This window comes from Rhinatrema bivittatum, chromosome 2, assembly GCF_901001135.1.
Source record: "Rhinatrema bivittatum chromosome 2, aRhiBiv1.1, whole genome shotgun sequence".
Classification (NCBI taxonomy): Eukaryota; Metazoa; Chordata; class Amphibia; order Gymnophiona; family Rhinatrematidae; genus Rhinatrema; species Rhinatrema bivittatum.
In genome coordinates this window covers 204886308-204908874 of record NC_042616.1, presented here as the reverse complement: position 1 = coordinate 204908874, position 22567 = coordinate 204886308, and the positions used below count along the sequence as shown (strand labels likewise).

The 22567-nt window shown below is 46.4% G+C and overlaps 1 protein-coding gene across 1 annotated transcript in view; it reads right to left on the bottom strand.

Annotated features, from left to right (window-relative positions):
• The window catches only part of ITGB8 (integrin subunit beta 8), a 341438-nt gene that overhangs the window by 44063 nt on the left and 274808 nt on the right, over positions 1 to 22567 (bottom strand). Inside the window, exon 11 of the mRNA XM_029589046.1 lies at positions 37 to 259. Within this exon, the coding sequence (XP_029444906.1) occupies positions 37 to 259 (223 nt within the window). The remainder of the gene's footprint in view (positions 1 to 36; positions 260 to 22567) is intronic.

The window sequence follows — 22567 nt, the reverse complement described above, 5'->3', positions numbered from 1 at the left end:
TTTTATGTTTCTATAAAACAAACATATCAACCATACCAGTTTTCTTCACAGGTATTGCTACAAGACTGGCAATGTTCACACAGAGTGCCAAAACTCCTGGGGTCAGTGCATTCACATGCTCCACATTTACAAGTTCCTCTTCCACTGCAGATAAGGCCCTCTGAGTTTACACAGTGCTTAATTGATGATGGACACTGACAGCGATCACCTTCCCAGCCACTGAAACATTTGCAGTTACCAGCTTCACATTCACCATTACCTGAAACGTGAAAAAACATTCAGTTCAAAAGCTCCTATTACATTCAGAATCAGAGTAAACATGCTTGCTGTAAGGCCCTGGTTTTTTGTTTTAAGGTCCAACTTTAACATCTTAAGTCCCATATTGCTATGCACCTTAGAGGAATGAATGAAGGTTTGTAATGGTATTTTAGTAAATATTTCAATAATCAATTTTTTTGGGCCTATTAAATGTGTTTGGCTGGATACGATAGACATTACATTATACTTGATTGTTCAGTACCTTATATCAGGGGTCCCCAAACTTGATCCTTGAGGGCCACAATCCAATTAGGTTTTCAGGATTTACTCAATAAATATGCATGAGATCTATTTGCTTACAATGGAGGCAGAGCATTCAAAAATATCTCATGCATATTCATTGTGACAATCCTGAAAGCAAGACTGGGTAGCAGCCTTCAAGGGCAGTTTGGGGACCCCTGTCGTATATGGTCATATACATTTATTTATTTACTTATATGTCACATTGCCTAAAGACCCTAGGCAGGGCCAAGGTGGGACATTCCACTCATGAATCTTCATTTTTGATTGGTATAAGAGCCTATTTGGTGATTGCCTGAAAAAGACCCATGTGATTCAGGAGTGTAAGCCATTAAATAGCTCTGCTTATTCTTCCCAAAGTATGAGTATATAAAGAACATTCTCCATTGAAACCATAAAGTTTGTTTGACTAATGTTCCCTGAAGCAGGTGCCTGGGCTGGTGCTGAAATGTGGCTGTGTTGTGAGATGCAGTGAAGTAATGTGAAGTTATATGAGTTAAGATTCATTAAACAACTGAGACCGTTTCTCCAACCATAGGACTTAACATTGGCAATGAATGTATTAGCATTATCACTTTTAAATTACTATAATGTGATTTACGTGTGTCTCCCTCAGTGAATTATAGTGCAATTGCAGATATTACAAAAATTATCACTTGCAGCAGATGATGAGAGTAAGCTTTTCCTGTACTGACTGCTCTCTACTGGCTTCCTGTGACACTGAGAATAAAATTTAAAGTACTGTCTGGTATTTTGTGCATTGAGGATCATTGCCCCCAATTATCTAGCAGCTACAGTCACTCACTGTGCCAGCTCAAACATTACATTCGAGCCAGGAGGTGTAGCTTGAAGTTCTCTCAACTAAATTTACTTCAATGGTTAGGACTAGGGAGTGATCCTTTTCAGGTGTGGCTCCCACATGGTGAAACTCTTTACCACTAATGCTCAGAAATTAATTTACCTATTAACTGTTCACAAATAATTGAGGACATTTTATTTTTATGGATTTGAAGCTAAAAGGAGAGGTATTTAAGAAGTATCTCTTCTAAAATAGATTATGCTTTGAGGAGCTGGGTTGATTGCATATTTACATTGACACGTTTGTATATTATCAGAGGATAACTTTCAAACAACTCTTCACAGTCCCATATATGGGCATATATGGGCATGCGGAAATTTACTACAGTATTTATAACCTGCGCATATCTAGTCTATGCAGATTACAAAATTCACGTACCTCCACCCCCCAACATAAGCAGGTATGTTTCTTTATGTGCAAATATCAGTAATGCATTGAAAAAGTGTACCTTTTCTAACTACATATTTTTATTATTATTTTGCGGGATAGAGGATCAGGCCACTGCTGTCCTTTAAAGTGTTTTTTTTTAACACCTAACTGCTCTATGCTGAATATAGTTAGGTAATCCTAAAGTTATTCAGTTACCCAGATAACTTTGGACCTGCTTTCTACAATGACCACACTTACCCAGCAAAACTGAGCCATTGAGCACTGATATGCAGCTCTGTCGGGCTATATTTAACCCCCACCACGGAATGTCCTCATGCTGTTTCTCTTTCATCCAACCAAGTTATACCTTGGTAATGATTTAAACAGCTAAAACTTAGCCGGTCAGGAGGGGAAGATATTTAATCACCAGATTTGTTCACTAATTTCCAAACTTACCCTTAGATTCATCAAGCCATGATAAAAAAAAAGCAGAAATATGGCGCACTGACAACCTATGATAAAAAGATGGGCGTGGTTAGGAAACTTAATGAAATACCGCATCACATATGTAAGTATCGTGTTGCGTGACGCGTTATGCATTGTGCAATACATTAATGCATTGCGCGTCATTTTACTTATTGCGCCTTTTAGGTATGGCACGTTATTTTCTTTGTTTATATATACCAGCTTCCTGCAGCTGCCTCTTGAAGGTGTGTCAGGAGTTAGAGGAGGAGAGGAATTTGGTGAGTAGTTGGAGGCATTGTTAGAGGAGTTCCTTATTCGATTACCTGATTAAATTGTCCTGTTTCTTGTGTTTCATTAGTTTACCTTTACTTTTGTCCATTGTGTTTATCTATTTGTGAAAGAATAGTGTTAGTTTTTGTGTTTGTCTTGTTTGTCTCTCCTTTTGTGTGGAGAAGTGATGAGGATTGGTGAGGAGAGGAGTGGTGAGTGGAGAGGAGTGGTGAGGAGTAGAATGGGAGAGGATAGTGCATGCAAGGTATGGGGAGAGAGGGAGGAGAGGAGAGAGAAGAGGGAGGAGAGGAAGGAGGAGGAGGAGGGCAGGAGCGATAGGGGCCAGAGTGATAGGAGAAGGAGGATTAGAAACAGTAGGAGTAGAGATAGGGAGGAGAGAAGGTTAGGAGAAGGAGGAAGGGGGAGAGGTCTAGGTAGGTGAGTGTGGAGGGAGGATGACAGCAGGGAGGGCCAGACAGAGAGGACAGAGGGTGAGGGAGTTGTCAGGGCAGGTGCAGGAGGGAGGAGGAAGCAAGGGGAGCAGGGAATGAGAGCGAGAGTCAGAAGAGTGACACCACCTCTCCAGATTTGGAAGAGGCAACCCAATCTTCCGGCAGCCAGGCAGCAATTTGCTCGCATCTATGTGCCTACAAGTTCAGTGTGGAGGATAACGAGCAGCTCATTGCCGGGATCCTGGAGAATTACAACATGTTCTTCGGCAACCGAGCTGCAAAAACCTCCAGGACTGTCAAGGGCCAGAGGTGGTGGACCATCATCTAGGCCATATCCCGATGGAGGGGTATCAAGAGGACTGGAGAGCAGGTGGCCCACCGCTACAGGGACATCAAGGCGAAGTTTAAGAATAAGGTGGCCAACAGGAACAAATTCATATGCTAGACTGGAGGAGAAGCCCATGCTCAATCATCCTGATGCAAATGGAGGAGCATCTCATTCAACGGCTGGGACCAGATGTCTCTGAGAGCATGGATGAGGCCCTGGACATGACACAAGCCAGGGCCGGTAAGTCACATCACTTGTAAATGTGAAGTCTGCTACAGATATCCACCATGCTCACATTGAATAATGCAAAGTGCACATCTTATGCAAAATAGTACATGTGCACTTCTTAGCATTCATACTTATATCTTCTTCTTGGTTTCAACAGCTCTCAGCCTGGAAGTACCAGGTCCGAGCCATGAAGCCCCAGGTCCCAGCAGCACCTTTCAGATGGATACTGGATACTGAGACTCAGTAGACAGAGGAAGAAGAGGAGGAGCAGCAGCAGCTACTTGAAAATCTAATGGTGCTCATACCCCTTGACACGAGCCTCAACCTGTCCTGCTTTATGAAGGGCACTGCCCTGCCATGACAGAAAGAAGATGCACATTCCCCAGCTGTCTCCAGCACTCCATGTGTCCTGCGGGATCTCCCAGATGAATCCCAGACAGTTCAGCCCATGAATCCAGCAATGCTAGCACTTCAGCCACAGACAAACCTCAGCAACCAGCAACCCCACTACCAGCAGCACCAGCAGTCATGGATCCAACTGTGCAGGCCGCACTTGACCGCATTGAGAGGAGGCATGGGCTGCAGTTTCAACACATATAGGCAGAGCTGGTCCAGTTGAGGAGGGCTCAGGTATAGCACCCCCATGCTGTAGAGCAGCAAACTGTGGCTATTACAATGGCTATATTACCATGGTAACTTCCATCAATAATTTGACCACAGTGGTGCTGCTGATAATTCAGCATCTGCCACAGCCTGCACCCGTGCCATCCCTATCCTCACAGGAGTCCACTTCACAGAGCAGTCCCTGGCTTTTAGGACAGCTCAGGGGCAGGCCTCCAAAAGTAATACCACCCCCAGCCAGCAAAAAGGGAGGAAAAGGGCCATAAAGCACACTGGCGCAAAGCTTCAAAAATTGCACTGAAAGATGACATTTCCAACCAAGCCAGGCCTGTCTTTTGTACAGAGTTCCTGTAGCAGCTAGATGGAAGAAGACTGCTGGGCTTGTCCTGTCTACAGAATTCCTGTGCCAGCTTACTGATGTGGATACTCTACTGTCTGCTAGTGTTGTCTTGCTGCTTTCTTCTTATGCCTTCCTCTATACTTTACCCGTAGTCCTGTCTCCTTGCTGTGATATACAGTCATGGTCCTACTGGTGTCTCTTCTCATCATGTCTCATCTCATCCTGATGCTGGGGTCTCTTCTCATGCTGCTGTGTCTCATATCATCAAGTCTCATTTCATCCTGCTGCTGTCTCCATGCTTCAGTCTCATCTCCTGGGGCTACTGCTGTCTCATATCATCCTACTGCTGCCTCCATGCTGCCTTCTCCAGTCCTGGTCCTGCTGCCTCCATGCTGCTCTCTCTAGTCCTGGGTCTGCTGTTTCCATACTGCACTCTCCAGTCCTGGTTCTGCTGCCTCCATGCTGTGCTCTCCAGGGCTGGTCCTGCTGCCTGTTATGTCACCTTTGCTGCCCTTTGCATCCCCCTTTCAGTGCACTCTTTCCACATTGACTATCTGGGCCTTCCCTTGAACTTTGCTTCTATGGCCCTTTAAAGTCCATTTTGAGTGCACTCTTTCAACATGGACTGTCTTGGCCTTTTCTTGCCATCACATTGTTCTGCTGGCATCAGCTCTAACATTAGAGCTATATTGTAGAAATTGGGTTGCAACTTTCACCTTCTAGATTCTTTGCTGAAATCATCATTTTGGTAAAGGATAAGTTCATAATACTATATATGTAGTGTTGCCATTTGTAACAAGGTATGTATGTACATGTATCCACAAAATGTGCTAGTTCTTTCAGTTATAATGTCATGTCCTATTTGATATCTTGTCCTTGTAGAATGTAATTATCAAAGATATTTAATTGCTTTGAATTTTGTGACTACAAATGTTTAAAAAAGTGGTCAGATATTTTGAAACTTTACTTTCTGATTCTGTCTTTTTATTGTGTGGTCTTGGTTCTATGGTTTAACTAGGTTAGAGGTTTAGAACCCACAAGACCTTGCATGCTAGAGTGCAATTGGCCATTCCAAATAGGTACATTTCTAAAAGCAAGACCATGCAGCCTAGGCCTTAAAAAGGGAAAGCTAATTATATGCTCCCAAGGAAAACAGCAAGAAAAAAACAAGAAACTCCTTACTATGGAGCTTCACAAGTAGCTCATGTTGCCTTCTCCAGATAGCATGCTCTTTGCTATTATGTCCATGGGCATGTATGTGAAATGGGCACTATCTAATTAGTATTCATCTCCATATGCTGTGAAGTGGAACAGATGTATAAAAGCTTGGCAATGTCTTCATTCTGTTGATGACCAATAGGTTGTATAGCTGTGCTCATGTCATCGTGCAGCTATAACAAACCAATGGCCTCTTCCATTGGGAAGATATATGACCTTGGACCAAACAATGGGCCTTCTCTCTGGGTTTTGCAGCTAATGCTGTCATCACATAACTCTTTATTCAGAAGCCTGCTTGAAAAGTATATTAACCACTTGGCCTTGTTGATTTATAATGAGTATATTTTACAGTTGCAGGTGCCAGGACCAGAGAATAGATGTTGTGGACGTGGACCATTAGGCTGAGGCAGGGTTGACACAACCTGCAGGAGGAGCCCTGCAGGTCCCTACCATTGCCCGGTGGACCCGGACAAGGCAGAGGCGCAACTGGAGCTTTGCCTTTACCAGCCCACGTTCCTCTTGGGTTGAGCCCCTGGGTGCTGGGGTTGTCATGGTTTAGGAGGGGGCCTCTGTGGATGGTGGAGATTTGTCGACATAGCTGGGTCAAAGCAGACTGAGGCCAAGTGTAAATGATGGCAGGCTGTGGTCAATGGAAGGCGGAGGTCAGCCGAGGCGGAGGTCAGCCAAGGTCAGCACTGGCTATCTGTCTGAAGGGAAAGGTGGGATGGATAGGCAGGGCAGAAAGGTGAGGAGCACAATAGGCGGGCCGGCAAGAGAGATGTAGATGAACTGAAAAACTGAACACAAGGATGCTGGAACTGAAGACAATGAAATTGAAGAGAAAGGAATCGAAGACAAGATTCCAGGTAACTCTCACTACCAATGATGTAGACAGACCTATTGCTGAGGCATCGAAACAGGGCAAGCAAAGGCTTTTATAGGCTAGCACATTTGATGTCATCCAGGGGTGCTGTGGAGCTTTTCCCACCACAGACCCTATAAATTAGCATTGGACAAGTGCAGGAGCGGCAGCGTATCGCCGCATTGAAGGACAGCCAGCTCAGCTGGAATCACTAATGGTGTCCTGCTGCGTGCACTTGGATTGAGCCTGAAGGTACAGGTGAAGGTCCACAGGACAACCTGCTGGCCACCGATCGTTAAGTAGTCCCCTTTTAAGACCCTCTCCAGAAGCCTTGGTTTTGCAGGAGTACCGGTGACAAAAGTCCCATTTCTTGCACTGGGAGGTTGAACCCCTTCTGCTATCTGCAGAATTCTTGGCTCGGTTGGTAGCCTTCACAATCAAATGACTGTTTTTTTTTCTATAGTTCATGCAATTCCTGGGATGATGATTGAGCCGTAGGCAAAGGGGTGGCCTCTTCTGGATCTTTTTGGTGGAGGGCAACCCCTATTGAGAGGGTTGAAACATCTCGGTAGGGGTTGCCCTCCACCAAAAAGATCCAGAAGAGACCACCCCTTTGCCTACGGCTCAACCATCATCCCAGGAATTGCATGAACTATGGAAAAAAAACAATCATTTGATTGTGAAGGCCAGCAGGTTATTTTCTCAGCATTTGGGCTGGTAGAACTAGATTGGACCATTGGATTACTTTCACTTTTCATTTTACTTTCTTCACAAAGTTGGGCCTGCAGGATTCGTATCTCTTCGACTTCGACTTTGCCTTTGCTGTGACTCAAGTTTCATCTTAATGAGATTGTGTTCCTTTTCCAAATTTCTTTGATCTGACTTCTCCTGTTCTAATTGTTCTTTTTATTGTGTGGTTTTGGTCCTAAGGTTTACTTAGGTTAGAAGTTTGGGACCCACAAGACCCTGCATGCTAGAGTGCCATTGGCCATTCCAACGAGGCACATTTCTCAATCATGACCATGCGGCCTAGGCCTTGAAAAGGAAAGCTAATTGTATGCTCCCAACCAGGCCCTCATAAACTATAGCAAGTGACAAAGCCCACAGGCAGATATGCACCGTGACTAGCACATATCACACATACAGGCTGGTGCAGAGATGTGCTGTTAACCCAAGGCACAGGTGGAGCAGGTCTGGAACCCTCACATTGTGACCGTATACTTAACTGTTGATGCAGGAAGCAGTTTCATCCTTATAAGAACAAAAAACCCTCTAATCTAAGCTCTTCTTAGTGCCATAACATGTGAACTCTATGTTCATGAGACCATTACAATTCTCATTGTAACCCAGAGAGCAGCAGTGGATGCATACACGTCCATTTAATGGGAGACGGAATATCTGGTAGTAAGGTGTGATTTACTTTGGCAACACAGCTATAAGGCCACTGATAATCTCCCAGACCACTACATTACCTACTCAGCTGCCACTTTGCCTCATAAGTACATAGATCTTTGCTTGTGTAGCACAGTGCCCAAGCTACATTGTGGGAGTTGTCAAGATATGGCTACAGCCAGATGTCAACTCTATTTCATATTCATCCAGCAAAGTGGCGCTGGATATCTGAGATCTTCATTGCCAATGTCTCAACTCCCTCTCAGCTGAATGAATAAACAGGGTCAGATGAAAGTGGAATGTTAGGCTACAATGCGAGAGGCCATTTTCTAACTGCCTACACATTATGATACCTGTAGCTTCCATCCTAAAGAGTAGAAGCACAGGATTGCTTATGGCTAAAGCCAGTGCGTGCTCATTCGGTGCACACACTGTGCCTATTCTGGAGTATGCATTCATGTGGTAAGGAAGAAAACAACGGGACCTACATTATCCCCAGACCAAATATAAACAAAGGCTTACACAGCACATCACTCACCCAGACACACACACACACACACACACACACACATATATGTAAGGAAATTGATGTTTACAGACTATCTCCAGCACTTTGGTAATCTAAAGAGGTTTTAAATAGCTGTTCTTGGCCTGTTCATCATCAAACATCAATGATGTCTGTGCCAAGCTTGCCCCTACCTGCTAATGAGGTACTCAGAAGATTGTCTAAACCAGACAGCCTGATAAACATCTGTTGGAACATATATGCTTACAGATTCATCTTTGTAACAGACATGGCACATCCAAGCATCAGGTGCCAAAAAATGCATGTATTTCAACAAAACAACAATGAATGTGCAGAAGACATCATGCCTTCCACATGTTACCTCTGGGAACAGTTTGGTTATGTATTTTTCACTATGGCAGTCTTCAGAAAAAGGTTTATTGTAGGCTCATGAGTTCATCAGCTGACAACACCTTCTCTTGCCTTAATGCTACACACAGAGCTGATGACTGAGAGTCAATAGCACAACTGCTTTGGTCTCGATATCCACAAAATTAAAAATGCACTAACACTACAGGAGGCATATCCTATAGGACTGCAACTCTGCTATGCTGGCCACAAGTTATGTTAGAACATGACCTTTTCTAACCCCTGCATGTCAACCTATGTATACTTGAAAGGTTGAGCCCCTGCTTGACAGATGACAATTCTGATAGCATGTCTTCCCTGGAGTCCTTAGCATATGTGTTTCAAGAGTGGCCACATAGAGGATAAGGACTGCAACTGATACTAGCAATCAGAACAATCAAACTATTCTGCTTATTTTCTATGCATCTACATAAAGCAAGTCAATATGAATAGCCCAGAGCTGGATAGGCAAAGATCCTTGCTGAGGCCTGATATCTCAATAGTTCCCAATGGCTACCTGTTACATGTCAGGGTAGGTTTATAGCTTCTAATGGAGAAATTACTTACCTGATTTTGTTTTCCTTACTGTAGACAGATGGACTCAGGACCAATGGGTATAGTATGCTCCTGATAGCAATTGGAGACGGAATCAGATTTCAATCTGACTTCAGCCCTAGTACATATACCCCTGCATTAAGCCCTGCTCCTCAGTATTCTCTTCAAAAAGCAATTGTGGATATATGTGTGACTGAATAACTTGATTAACTTGGTTAACTTGATTAACTTTAATAACTTGGTTAACATGATTAACTTGAACTGGTTGATGTGGTTATAGCTGGAGACCGCCAGTGCACTCAACCGAGAAACGCCAACACCCAGTAGGTATGGGTGTATTAATTAGAGGGAAGCCTGGCTTACCCGTGTTTGTCTTGCTCTCGGGGATTGTCACCCAAGGTTTCCGTGTTTTTCGGCAGCCGTGGGCGGGATGATGAGTCCATCTGTCTACACTAAGGAAAACAAAATTATCAGGTAAGTAATTTCTCCATTTCCTAGCGTGTAGCAGATGGACTCAGGACCAATGGGATGTATAAAAGCTATTCCCGAGCCGGGTGGGAAGCTGCCCGTGGCCCACTTATTACTGCCCTTGCGAATGCTGTGTCCTCCCGAGCCTGAACATCCAGGTGGTAGAACCTAGAGAAGGTGTGAATGGAGGACCATGTCACCGCCCGACAGATCTCGGCAGGTGACAGCATCTTGGTTTCCACCCAGGACACTGCCTGGGCTCTAGTGGAATGGAACTTGACTTGTAGAGGTGGAGGCTTGCCTACCTCTACGTAGGCCACCTTGATAACTTCTTTGATCCAGCGGGCTATGGTTGCCCGTGAGGCCGCTTCCCCTTGTTTCTTCCCGCTGTGAAGGATGAATAGGTAGTCCGTCTTTCATACGGATTCCAACCTTTCCAGGTATCGGATTAGGAGTCTGCCGACGTTAAGATGGTGAAGGCGGTGAGATTCTTCCAAGTCCTTATGCTCATCTGGCGATGGCAGCGAGATGGTTTGGTTTAGATGGAAGTGAGAAGCCACCTTTGGGAGGAAGGAGGGGACCGTGCATAGCTGTATGGATCCTGGTGCGAACCTGAGGAACGATTCTCGACAGGACAGTGCTTGAAGCTCGGAGATGCGATGGGCCGAACAGACTGCCACTAGAAATGCAGTCTTCAGTATTAGTAATCAGAGGGGCAGACCGCGGGTGGGTCTAAAGGAAGCTTCTGCTAGGAAGTCTAGGACTAGATTGAGATTCCATAAAGGTACCGGCCACTTCAGGGGTGGTCGGATCTGTTTGACCCCTTTCAGGAAGTGGGAGACGTCCGGGTGAGAGACTAGGCTGCCGCCCTCCACCTTGGCTCTGTAGCAGGCCAACGCAGCCACCTGCACCTTGATAGAGTTGAGAGACAACCCCTTCTCCAGGAATTCCAAAATCGTGGGAATTTTGACTGACTGCGGGAGGATGTCGCGTTTTTTCATACCAGGCTTCGAATATTCTCCATATTCGTATGTAGGTTAGCGATGTGGAAAACTTGCATGCTCAGAGGAGAGTGTCTATCACCGCCCCAGAGTATCCGCTCTTCTTCAGGCATGTCATCTCAATGGCCAGACCATAAGAGAGAATCGAGTTGGGTCTTCGTGGAGGATCGGGCCTTGTTGGAGCAGATCCCGGTGTGCAGGTAGAGAGAGAGGACTCCCTGTCAGTAGTCTTCGCATGTCTGCATACCACAATCTTCTTGGCCAGTCCGGGGCCACTAGAAGTACTGGTCCCTTGTGGTGTTCTATCTTGCGGATGATCCCGCCCAGTAGCAGCCACGGAGGGAAGGCGTATAGCAGGATTTCCTGTGGCCAGGCCTGGATGAGGGCATCGATCCCTTGGGATTGTGGTTCCCGTCTGCGACTGAAGAAGTTGGGAACTTGGGCATTTGACCGGGTTGCCAGGAGGTCCATGGCTGGTGTTCCCCAGCAGTTTGCTATCAACTGGAAGGCTGTGTTCGACAGCCTCCATCCCCCTGGGTCTAGACTTTCTCTGCTGTAATTCGCAATGATGTTGTCTTTTTCCACAATGTGGATGGCTGAGATCTCTTGTAGGTTTGATTCCGCCCATGCCATTAAGGGGTCTATTTCCAGGGCACCTTTTGGCTTCTGGTTCCTCCCTTGCGGTTGATGTAGGCCACTGTTGTGGTGTTATCTGACATGACTTTAACCGAGTCGCCCTGGAGACTGTGACTGAAGTATAGGCAGGTTAGCCTGAATGCCCGTGCTTCCAGTCGGTTGATGTTCCATCCCGACTCTTCCTTGTCCCATTGTCTCTGGGCGGTCAGTTCCTGGCAGTGGACTCCCCACCCTCGTAGGCTCGCATCCGTGGTGAGCAGGATCCAGGTTGGTGGAGATAGCATTACTCCCCTGCTCAGATGGTCTTCTTGTAGCCACCATTGCAGTTGGGTTCGAACTTCCTCCGGGAGCTGGAGGCGAACGGAGTAGTTTTGGGGCATTGGATTCCATCGTGATAGAAGGGAATGCTGTAGGGGTCACATGTGAGCTCTTGCCCATGGGACCACTTCCAGTATGGCTGTCATGAGACTGAGAATTTGGAGGTAGTCCCACACCTTGGGGCGAAGGCTGCTTGGTTTCGCAATTGGTTCATCAGTTTTGTTCTCCTTGGAGGGGTCAGAATGACCTTGTCTTGTCTGGTGTTGAACCGGACTCCCAGGTATTCCAGAGATTGGGAGGGCTGCAGACAGCTCTTGATTGTGTTGACCACCCACCCGAGGTTCTCCAGTAGAGTTTTGACTCTGGTAGTCGCCTGATGATTTTCCTCGGGGGTTTTTGCCCTGATCAGCCAGTCGTCCAGGTATGGGTGTATGAGGATTCCTTCTTTCCTCAGTGTCACCGCCACTACGACCATGATTTTGGTGAACGTTCGGGTTGCTGTGGCTAGCCCGAAGGGTAGTGCCCGGAACTGGTAGTGGTGGGCCAGGATTGTGAAGCGTAGAAAATGCTGATGCTCGTGATGGACCGGGATGTGCAAGTAGGCCTCTGACAGATCCAGGGATGTGAAAAATTCTCCTGGCTGAATCGCCCTTATGACCAAGCGTAGGGTTTCCATGCGGAAGCGAGGTACCCTCAGGTGGCGGTTGACGGACTTCAGTCCAGAATGGGCCGGAACGTCCCCTCTTTCTTGGGAATGATAAAATAGATGGAATAGTGCCCAGTATTTTGTTGATGCGTGGGCACCGGTGTTATGGCCTTTAAGTCGAGCAATTTGGTCAGTGTGATTTCCACTGCCGTCCTCTTGGAAGGGTCATGGCACGGAGATTTCACAAATTTGTCTGGAGGAATGTTGTGGAAGTCCAGATAATATCCCTCTCGAATGATTGTTAGGACCCACTTGTCCGAAGTTATCTTGACCCATCTTTGGTACAATAGGGCAAGTCTGCACCCTATGGCTTCTTCCTGTGGATGGGTCGGCTGATCTTCATTGCGTTGTGCGGCTGCGGCCTGGACCTGTGCCGGTTCCCTTTTTGTTGTTTTGTTCCAAAAGGACTGTCCCCTGCCTGTGGGGCAAGTTGCTTGGTATGTACTTTTGTACGGTTTGAAGTGCTGTGATCCCCTGCCCTTAGATATTCAGGGGGAGGGACACTGGCTTCTCTTGTTCTTGTCCTCCGGTAGCCGCGGTACTGGGGATTCGCCCCATTTGTCGGCTAACTTATCCAGTTCGCTTCCGAACAGGAGGGTTACCTTAAAAGGCATTCTCGTGAGTCTCGTCTTGGATGTCACTTCCACTGACCAGCTTTGGAGTCAGAGTTGTCTTCTGGCTGCCACAACGGACGAAATGCCTCTGGCTGCGGTGGGCACCAGGTCGGAAGTCGCATCCATGAGGAATGATACTGCTGGTTCTAGTGCTTCGACAGGTGTGGTGGCATTCCTGGTCTTTGATAAGCAGGCGCATGTCACCACGGCACAGCAGGCCGCGATCTGCAGAGACATAGCTGATACATTGAATGACTGTTTGAGGATGGATTCAGACCTCTGTCCTGGTTATCCTTGTGCCGCTCCTCCTTCGACTGGGATGGTAGTGCGCTTTGAGATGGCGCAGACCATGGCATCCACTTTGGGGAATGCCAGGAGATCTTTGGCAGCGGGGTTCAGGGGGTATAGGGCTGCCAGGGTCCGTCCCCCCTTGAACATGGCCTCCGGATCATCCCATTCCAGGTCAATCAGCTGTTGAACGGTTTGCAGCAAAGGGAAATGTCGGGAGGCCTGACGGAGTCCCTCGAGGAAGGGGTTCATATTCAGTTCCCCTATGATAGCGAGCTCTTTCAAGCTGTGAGCCACGAAGCCTGATAGTTCGTCTTTGGCGAAGAACCACCTCATGGTTCGGTAAGGTTCCGTTCCTGGAGGGATTTCCCCTTCCTCCAGGGAGTCTTGATCCTCTTCCGAAGTGTCCGTGTACCCACTGTTGGGGCTTTGGGGTGGGAGGGGCACTTCTCTGTGTTTAGAGGGTCCAGGGATGTTAGGGTCTTCTGGGGGAGGCTGTGGTTGTGTCATCGGAGGCGCCGGTTGCATGTGGACAAAGGTATATAGGCCTTTGAAGAATTCTACCCAGGAGAAAGATGCTGGGTCTAAACTGAGAGGCACTGCATCCCCGGGGAGCCCTATTTGAGGGAGGCTCCCGCTGGGGGTAGCCAGATCCGGTGTACTGTTGGTGGATCCGGATCCCAGGGCCAGCTGTAGGGGACCTTGGCCTGGTTCACCCAGAGTCTCCTCGCACTGTAGGCACAGGGCTGTGGCCTCTTCATGCTGCGCAACTCTAATGTTGGCATGCTGGGCAGAGGCCCTGAGCCTTGAGCTTCTTGTCCGGTGGTGCCATGGTTTGGGCGCGTAGGATTGCAGAAAACTCCGGTTTGTGCATTCAAGCGTACGCCGAAAGCTGAGTTATGCGCTCCGGGTGTGCCGAAGTTGTGTGTGTAGGTCGGATGCACGCTCAATAAGATGCACGCGCCGCTGTGCGGACGGGGTTTACTTATGCGCCCGGCACAGTTGAGTAGGTGGCTCTATGCCCAGCGCCCTTGTGCGCGTCGCTGTGTGCAAGGCTCTTATGCGTACGCCGGTGTGCGCACAAGTGAATTTGTGTGCATGGCTCGCCTCTGTGCGCACGGATCAAATCAGCAGACAGGGTGGCGATCAAGTGAAAATGGTGACTGTGACCACGTGAGCAATATGGCGACCATCCCAGAGGGTCTCTACATTGAAGGACCCTTGTATCGGACCGGGGTCTAGCCCAGATAGGGATGATCAACCCGGTAGCACTGACGCCGGTTGGCGATCTGTGCGGCTATTTGAGCCTTGGAGACCGGAGACTTTAAAGAAGTGTTCTACCTTACCTTGTCTCGGCGTTTCCAGGTTTCATTCCGGGCGGTCTCCGGCTGTGGGGGGAGAGGGAAAAGTACCATCACTGCCGTGCTTGAAGTTGCACCCGCTGCCTCTCAGCCGCACCCGTTGCCGGGGGCTAAGTCCACGCCGGGAACCGGCTGCTGGACCGAGGCTTACCTCTGAGGGATTGCGGAAATCACCTCAGGAATTCTCAACTGGGGGAGGGACCCGTAGGTATCACCGCAGGATAGCGGGGCTCGTCTGTAGAGGCAAGATTTCTTCTTTGTTTTAGATTTCTTTGGTTAGAATACTCTAACGCTGTGCAAGCGTGTAGAGAGTCCCGAACTGCTATGAAGATGAAAAATACTGAGGAGCAGGGCTTCCTGCAGGGGTATATGTACTAGGGCTGACGTCAGATTGAAATCTGATTCCGTCTCCAATTGCTATCAGGAGCACACTATACCCATTGGTCCTGAGTCCATCTACTACACGCTAGGAAACACAGCTTTGCCTTTGGTTCAATGAGGTGAACCTTTTTTTTTATGTGACATGTGGGTGCTGTTATTGTCATCACAAAATAAACTATGACCTATAAATTTCATAGGTTTCTATCTAAACCATGTGAAGGCATGACACCATCCTATTCCCAATCCAACCTTCAGATATTTAGAACAGCATTCTTAAATAGCCTCCCTGTACAGCTAACATCACCGACATGACAGACCAAAAGACAAGGCCCTTACCATCTGTACAAGAGAATTGACTGTTTGCTTATATAGATGTAGCAGGCCCCAGCTGTGTATGGTCGTATACATCACCTATGAAATATGGTAACTTACAATGACCTGTGAGAAGTTTGGGATTTCCATGATACTGGACATGTACTTCAAAAATGGCTCTAAGTGAGAGTTTGCTATGTGAGTATTTATTTATTTATTTATTTGCAATTTTTGTATACCAACATTCGTTAGGAAAACATCACATCGGTTTCCATGTAACATAAAGTGGCCAACTGGGGATATCAGTTTCAGCACTGATGAGGCAGTGCTGATACCTGTGTCTTTGCATTCCTGAGACTATGAATCCGATGTACATACACTCAGATGTCAGCTAGGAAATCTGGCTGTAACATGTAGAATCAGTGATTAATGATTGTTAATTGTTAACTTGTAGCTTCAGGCTGTTCCTTTAAACAGCTGAGCTTCTTGTGATTTATTGTATAAACAGAGCATTCAGCTCCATGTCATAGGCCTTGCTGGACTTCCAGAATACATATGTAACTATCTTGCCAACATCTGAGGGCTAGGACACAGTCAAAGGTGTAGCCGAGGCTAACAAGAAGGCACTAGCTCTGCCATGCTATGCGCACTGTTTTGGCAGTCCGACACGAATGCAATGGCGAGACATAACACTTTCTGACTAATATTCAATATGAGTACATTACGACAGCCACTTCTCTTCGTTTTTAGGTTTATTTTGTGTCAGCTTTCTCTACTATTGTCAATTGCAGCTAATGATCTATTTTCACAATGTTGCCTAACTAGGCCTAAGTGGTTTCTGTTACACACTGACCCAGAAAGAAGATTGGTGAGTAAAAGAAAGACCCAGATGTAAGAAGCCAGAACAATTCTGCTGGACACTCTTCCATGTAATGGGAAGGACTAGATGATGACTAACAGGCAAAGTAATGTTGTATTATACTTTGCCAAAGCTGGCTGCCAGTACGTGTGGTCTCCCTGGCTTGTGCAGGGGGACATGGGGGATCCTCAGGTAGATCTGGAACAAGGTCAACTAGGATGCCATAATGTAGAGCAAGATTATGAAATACACAGTAGACAAGCACTATATCTGATACTCTGGCTGAGGCAAACATTAAAGCTCCCCCCTCCCATTTTGTCCAAATAGCAAAATCATTTTAGAACTTCAAAGATGGCTCAATGACATAGCGGATAGAACATAAGTCCTTGTTGTACCTCATCTCTGCTGGTGTTGGGAATAATGACAGGTGTGAGAAGCCAAGTCCTTCAATCTTATCCCAAATCTCCTGCAGCAAAGAGACAGTTGCTGCAACACTCATACCATCATTACTTTGTTAAATCACTGCCAACCCACAACATAATATTACACACTAGAAGCTAAGCTATAGCTTGACATGAGCCTTAAAAGGCTATTTCCAAACCCAAAGACCATGCCACCTTTTACTGTTAGAATATATGTATGCTATAACACTTTGTTATGCTATGTCAGATCTTCTTGAATGGAAAAGTGCATCTGGGGTTCCCTTCGCAATGTGTACATATCACTTACAACCAAGTATTCTCAACCCATTTCTAGCATTTCTAAAACACTGAAACTGTACATCACAGCTGCCACACATGTCATTGCAGAAAGACATCAACCTCTTAGTATGATTTTTCATGTCCCTGACTGTTCTGCATTATGTCCTCCAGAGATACACATTTGTCAGACATGACACAGTGAATAGGACTGGTTCAAAATGCACATCTCACAACTTCCATTTAATCCGTGCACCCCTGTGATGGTAAGACAAACTGTTGCTAACATCCTGGCTGTCAGAGCACAAGCACTGTAGACAGGATACCAATATGGGCATCCTTAGCTGAGGTCCAGCAGGGCACTAACAGGATACATCAGACCTGGGAGTCCCTGCACTGTGGACCCAAAAATATTTTGCTTGACAAGTGACATTTCCACAGCTCCAAGAGAGAAGATTTGAACAGCCACTTGTTTAAAGTTGACAAGTTGAAAGTCCATAGTGCTCGGTCGCACACTGATCTTACTAGAAACTGCATTGTATGGGCACGCAACGTTATCAGGCCTCTATAGCATCGAGAGAGAAAGCTGGGCCCGGCCACTATGGCTTGTTTACCTAAATGTGCAAACCGCTTATCATCTAACTGATGTAGACACATCCCTGAAAGCTCTCCATGTCACTGCAGTTTGCTGTAAACACATTGTTGGAAAGAACATAAGAGCATAAGCTATACCATACTGAGTCAGACCAAGGGTCCATCAAGCCTAGTATCCTCTTTCCAACAGTGGCCAATCCAAGTCACAAGTCCCTGGCAAGTACCCAAACATTAGATAGATCACAAGCTACTATTGCTTATTAATTACTGTCATAGCAGTTTATGGATTTATCCTCTATGAACTTATCCAAACCTTTTTAAAACCAGTTACACTAACTGCTGTAACCACATCCTCTAACAATAAATTCACGAGCTTAACTGTGTGCTGAGTGAAAAAGAATTTTCTTTGATTTGTTTTAAATGAGCTACTTGCTAACTTCATGGAATGCCCTCTGGTCCTTCTATTATCTGAGAGTAAATAACTGATTTACATTAACTTGTTCAAGTCTCTTTATGATTTTGTAGACTTCTATCATATCCCCCTCAGTCGTCTCTTCTCCAAACTGAAAAGCCCTAACTTCTTTATCCTTTCCTCATAGGGCAGCCATTCCATGCCCTTATAATTTGGTCACCTTCTCTGCACTTTCTCCACTGCAGCGTTATCCTTTTTGAGATGCGGTAACCAGAACTGCACACAGTATTCAAGGTGCGGTCTCACCATGGAGCGATACAGAGGCATTATGACATCATCTGTTTTATTTTCCATTCGCTTCTTAATAATTCCTAACTGTTGCGGTCTGCACCGCTTCCTCTCCTTTGTGCTTGACCAGTACCTACCTTCGCAGCTGGAGACGCCGCGTTCCGCGGTCCCGGGATCCCAAGACACCGATGGCTCCACGTGGCGTCCGCCATTTCCTGCCTGTCTCGCCGCGGCCTCGCGCACGCGCGAGTGCGCTCACTTTGTGCGTCCAGCACCCGGAAGTCGAGCCCCGCCTGCAATGATGACGTCACGCACCCAGGGCGATTTAACCGGCGCCTGGACGCCATCTCATCGCCTTGCAATGAGGTTCACTACTGCCTTGTAGTTCTGAGTTGCGCATCGTCTTCACAGAGTTCCTGTTGCTGACCTTGGATTGCCTTGACTACGCCTTGCCTGCTGCCTGCCTCTGACCCTGGTTTGTTCCTGACTACGCCTTGCCTGCTGCCTGCCTCTGACCCTGGTTTGTTCCTGACGACGTTTTGCCTGCCGCCTGCCCTGATCTTGGCCTGTTCCTGTTTGCCCAGCCCGCTGCCTGCCACTGATCTCGGCTCGTCTCTGGTTCCGCTTCAGCCTTCAGCATTCTCCAGTTCCTGCTTGCTACGGAACCCGTTCCTGGTTACAGCGTGCGCCAGCTCCTGCTCATCACAGACTTTGTGTCAGGCTACGCCTGCTCCTGTTCCGCTGGCCACAGAGACTCTGTTACTATTCTCCTCCTGCCTCAGTATCCGGTCTCCTGCCTACCAAGTACCTTTGGACTTCCTTGCTCTCACCCCAGTCACTGGACTCTCTGTATTGCCCAAGTCCCAAGGAGCTGGAACCCTACGGGCTCCTCCTGGGGGGTTCCTGGTTCCCGGGTGAACACCTCGAGCCTCTGGTTCCGCCTCCCGGCCTACCCTATCACTTAAGGTAGGCCGGCCCAAGGGTCCACTACTTCACCTGCAGTATCAGACTGCAACACTAACATTCTGTTTGATTTTTTGATCGCCACAGCACACTGGGCTGACAATTTCAATGTATTATCCACTATGATGCCTAGATCTCTTTCCTGGATGGTAACTCCTAAGACGGAACCCAACATTGTCTAACTACAGCAAGGGATATATTTCCTTATATGTATCACTTTGCACTTGTCCATGTTAAATTTCATCTGCCATTTGGAAGCCCAATCTTCCAGTCTCGCAAGGTCCTCTTGCAATTCTTCATAATCCGCTTGAGATTTAACTGTTCTGCATAATTTTGTGTTATCCGCAAAATTTGATCACCTCACTCATTGTAACCCTTTCCATATCATTTATAAATATATTAAAAAGCACCAGTCCAATCCCTGAGGCACTCCACCTTTTACCTTTTTCCACTGTGAAAACTGACCATTTAATCCTTCTCTCTGTTTCCTTTCTTTTAACCAACTTGTAATCCACAAAAGGATATCACCTCCTATCCCATGACTTTTTAGCTTTCTTAGAAGCCTCTCATTTGGGACTTTGTTGAATGCCTTCTGAAAATCCAAATACACCACATCTACCAATTCACCTTTGTCCACATGTTTATTCACCCCTTCAAAAAAATGTAGGAGATTTGTGAGGCAAGACTTCCCTTGGGTAAATCCATGCTGGTTGTGTCCCATCAAGCCATGTCTATTTGAATGTTTTTTGATTTTATTCTTTATAACAGTTTCCACGATTTTTCCCGGCACTGAAGTAAGGCTAACTGGTCTATAGTTTCCTGGAATACCCCTGGATCCCTTTTTAAATATCAGAGTTACATTGGCCATCTTCCAATCTTCAGGTACATTGGATGATTATAATGATAGGTTACACATTTTTACTATTAGGTCTGAAATTTCAGTTTTTAGTTCTTTCAGAACCCTGGGGTGTATACATTTCAGTTCAGGTGATTTACTACTCTTCAGTTTGTCAATCAGGCCTACCTCTTCTTCCAGGTTCACCGTGATTTGGTTCAGTTGATAGGGATGATAGAAGAAGCACTGCTCTAATCTATTAGCCAACCGTTACCATAGAGGCCATCTTCAGATTGTTCAAACAGCCCAGATTGCCTAAGTATAAAGGAAACGTGTGCAGTTCCTGGGTACCTGGCAACCACATCAAGGACGCACACTCACGCGTCACAAATCACTTGCACATTGATGGAGTGGGAGAGCTTTCTGTTGCAGTAGATCTCCTCCTTATGATGGGGTGGGATGATGGCAATGTGAGAGCCGTCAATAGTTCCCAGTTCGCATTAGCATAAAAACCTCTCTTCAAGTCCAGCAAGTCCTACCTTTCATGAAGGAATCTTATGTAATTATTAATGTGGCTACATACAGCTCTTTTAAACAGGCCCAGACAGCGGGAAAAAGATGTTTGTGACATTCCTCCAACAACCCCAACTGTTGTTTGGAATGAGCCAGATGCCATAAAATGCATGGTGCTCAATAGTTTGGTAATGCCTGGTAATGCATAGGACTTTTCTGTGACTGGATCCTGCTCCTCTTTGAGTTTTTGATATAATTCTATGATAGCCTGAGAGCTCAATTCTTGACCACATGGTCCTCTGGCATTCCCATCAATGTGGTGCAGGGATGAAAGATGCTCTCCCTCTACTACCTGCGTACCCTCCTGCATGGCAAGCCCTGATGTGGGCAATAACACTCCACTGGTGAGGCTTGCAGCTCTGGCTCTTGTGCAGGAGCCAGAGGAGGCGTTGGAACCTCTCTTCCCTGTTGATGTGCTGTCAGGTCCACTGAAGGACCTGTTCAATAGATCCCTGAAATGGGAGTGGTGCCACAAGATTGGAGAAGAGCGGTGGTGGTCCTGCTTCACAAGAGTGGGAGCAGAGAGAAGGCTGGAAACTACAGGCCAGTTAACCTCATCTCGATGGTGGGAATTAATGGAGACTCTGCTGAAGAAAAGGATAGTGAACTATCTACAATCCAGTGGGTTGCTCGACCCAAGGCAGTATGGATTCACCAGGGGAAGGTCCTGTCAGACAAATCTGATTGATTTTTTTTTATTGGGTAACTAGAGAACTGGATCATGGAAGAGTGTTCAATGTGATTTACTTGGATTTTAATAAAGCTTATGATACAGTCCCACATAGGAGACTTGTGAACAAAATGACAAGCTTGGGAGTGGGTGCCAAGGCAGTAGCATGGATTGCAAACTGGCTGACTGACAGGAGACAGCGTGGTAAATGGAATGTACTCTGAAGAAAGAACGGTGTTAAGTGGAGTGCTACAAGGATCGGTTTTGGGATTGATTCTATTCATTATCTTTGTGAGCGACCTGACGAAAGGGACAGAAGGTAAAGTTTGTTCATTTGGGGATGATACTAAGATCTGCAAAAGAGTGGACACGTTTGAAGGAGTAGAGAGAATGAAGAGTGATTTAACAAAACTTGAAGAGTGGTCAAAGATTTGGCATCTGGGAATCAATGCCAAGAAGTCCAGAGTCATGCATCTGGGGTGCAGCAATCCAAAAGAGCGGTATGAGATGGGGGTGAAAAGTTGTTATGCACAGACCAAGAGAGGGACCTTGGGGTGATAACGTATGATGATCTGAAGATGATCTGAAAATGGCAAAGTAATGTGACAAGGTAATAGCTAAAGCCAGAAGAATGCTGGGCTGCCCAGAGAGAAGAATAACCAGTAAGAAAAAAGAGTTGATAATGCCCTTGTATAGGTCCTTGGTGAAGCATCACCTGAAGTACTGAATTCAATACTGGTGCCCACATCTCAAAAAGGATAGAGGTGGTCCAAAGAAGAGCAATCAAAATGGTGAAGAGTCAGCATTGGAAGGTTTATGAGGAGAGGCTAGTACACCCTGGAAGAAAGATGCAGGGGAGATATGATGCAGACATTCAGATATCTGAAAGGTTTTAAATACGCAATCACCAAACCTTTTCCGTTGGAAAGAAATCAATAGAACTAGGAAAGGACGACTCAGAACCAATGTCAGGAAATATTTCTTTACTAAGAGGGTGGTAAATGCCTGGAATGCCCTTCCGGAAGAGGTTGTGAAGACGAAAACAGTCAAGGAATTCAAAGGGCCATGGGATAAATGCTGTGGATCCCTAAAGGCTAGAGGTTGGAAATAAAGAAAAGATTGCATGAGGGTAACTTGCTGGTGTGGCAGCTGCTACCCTT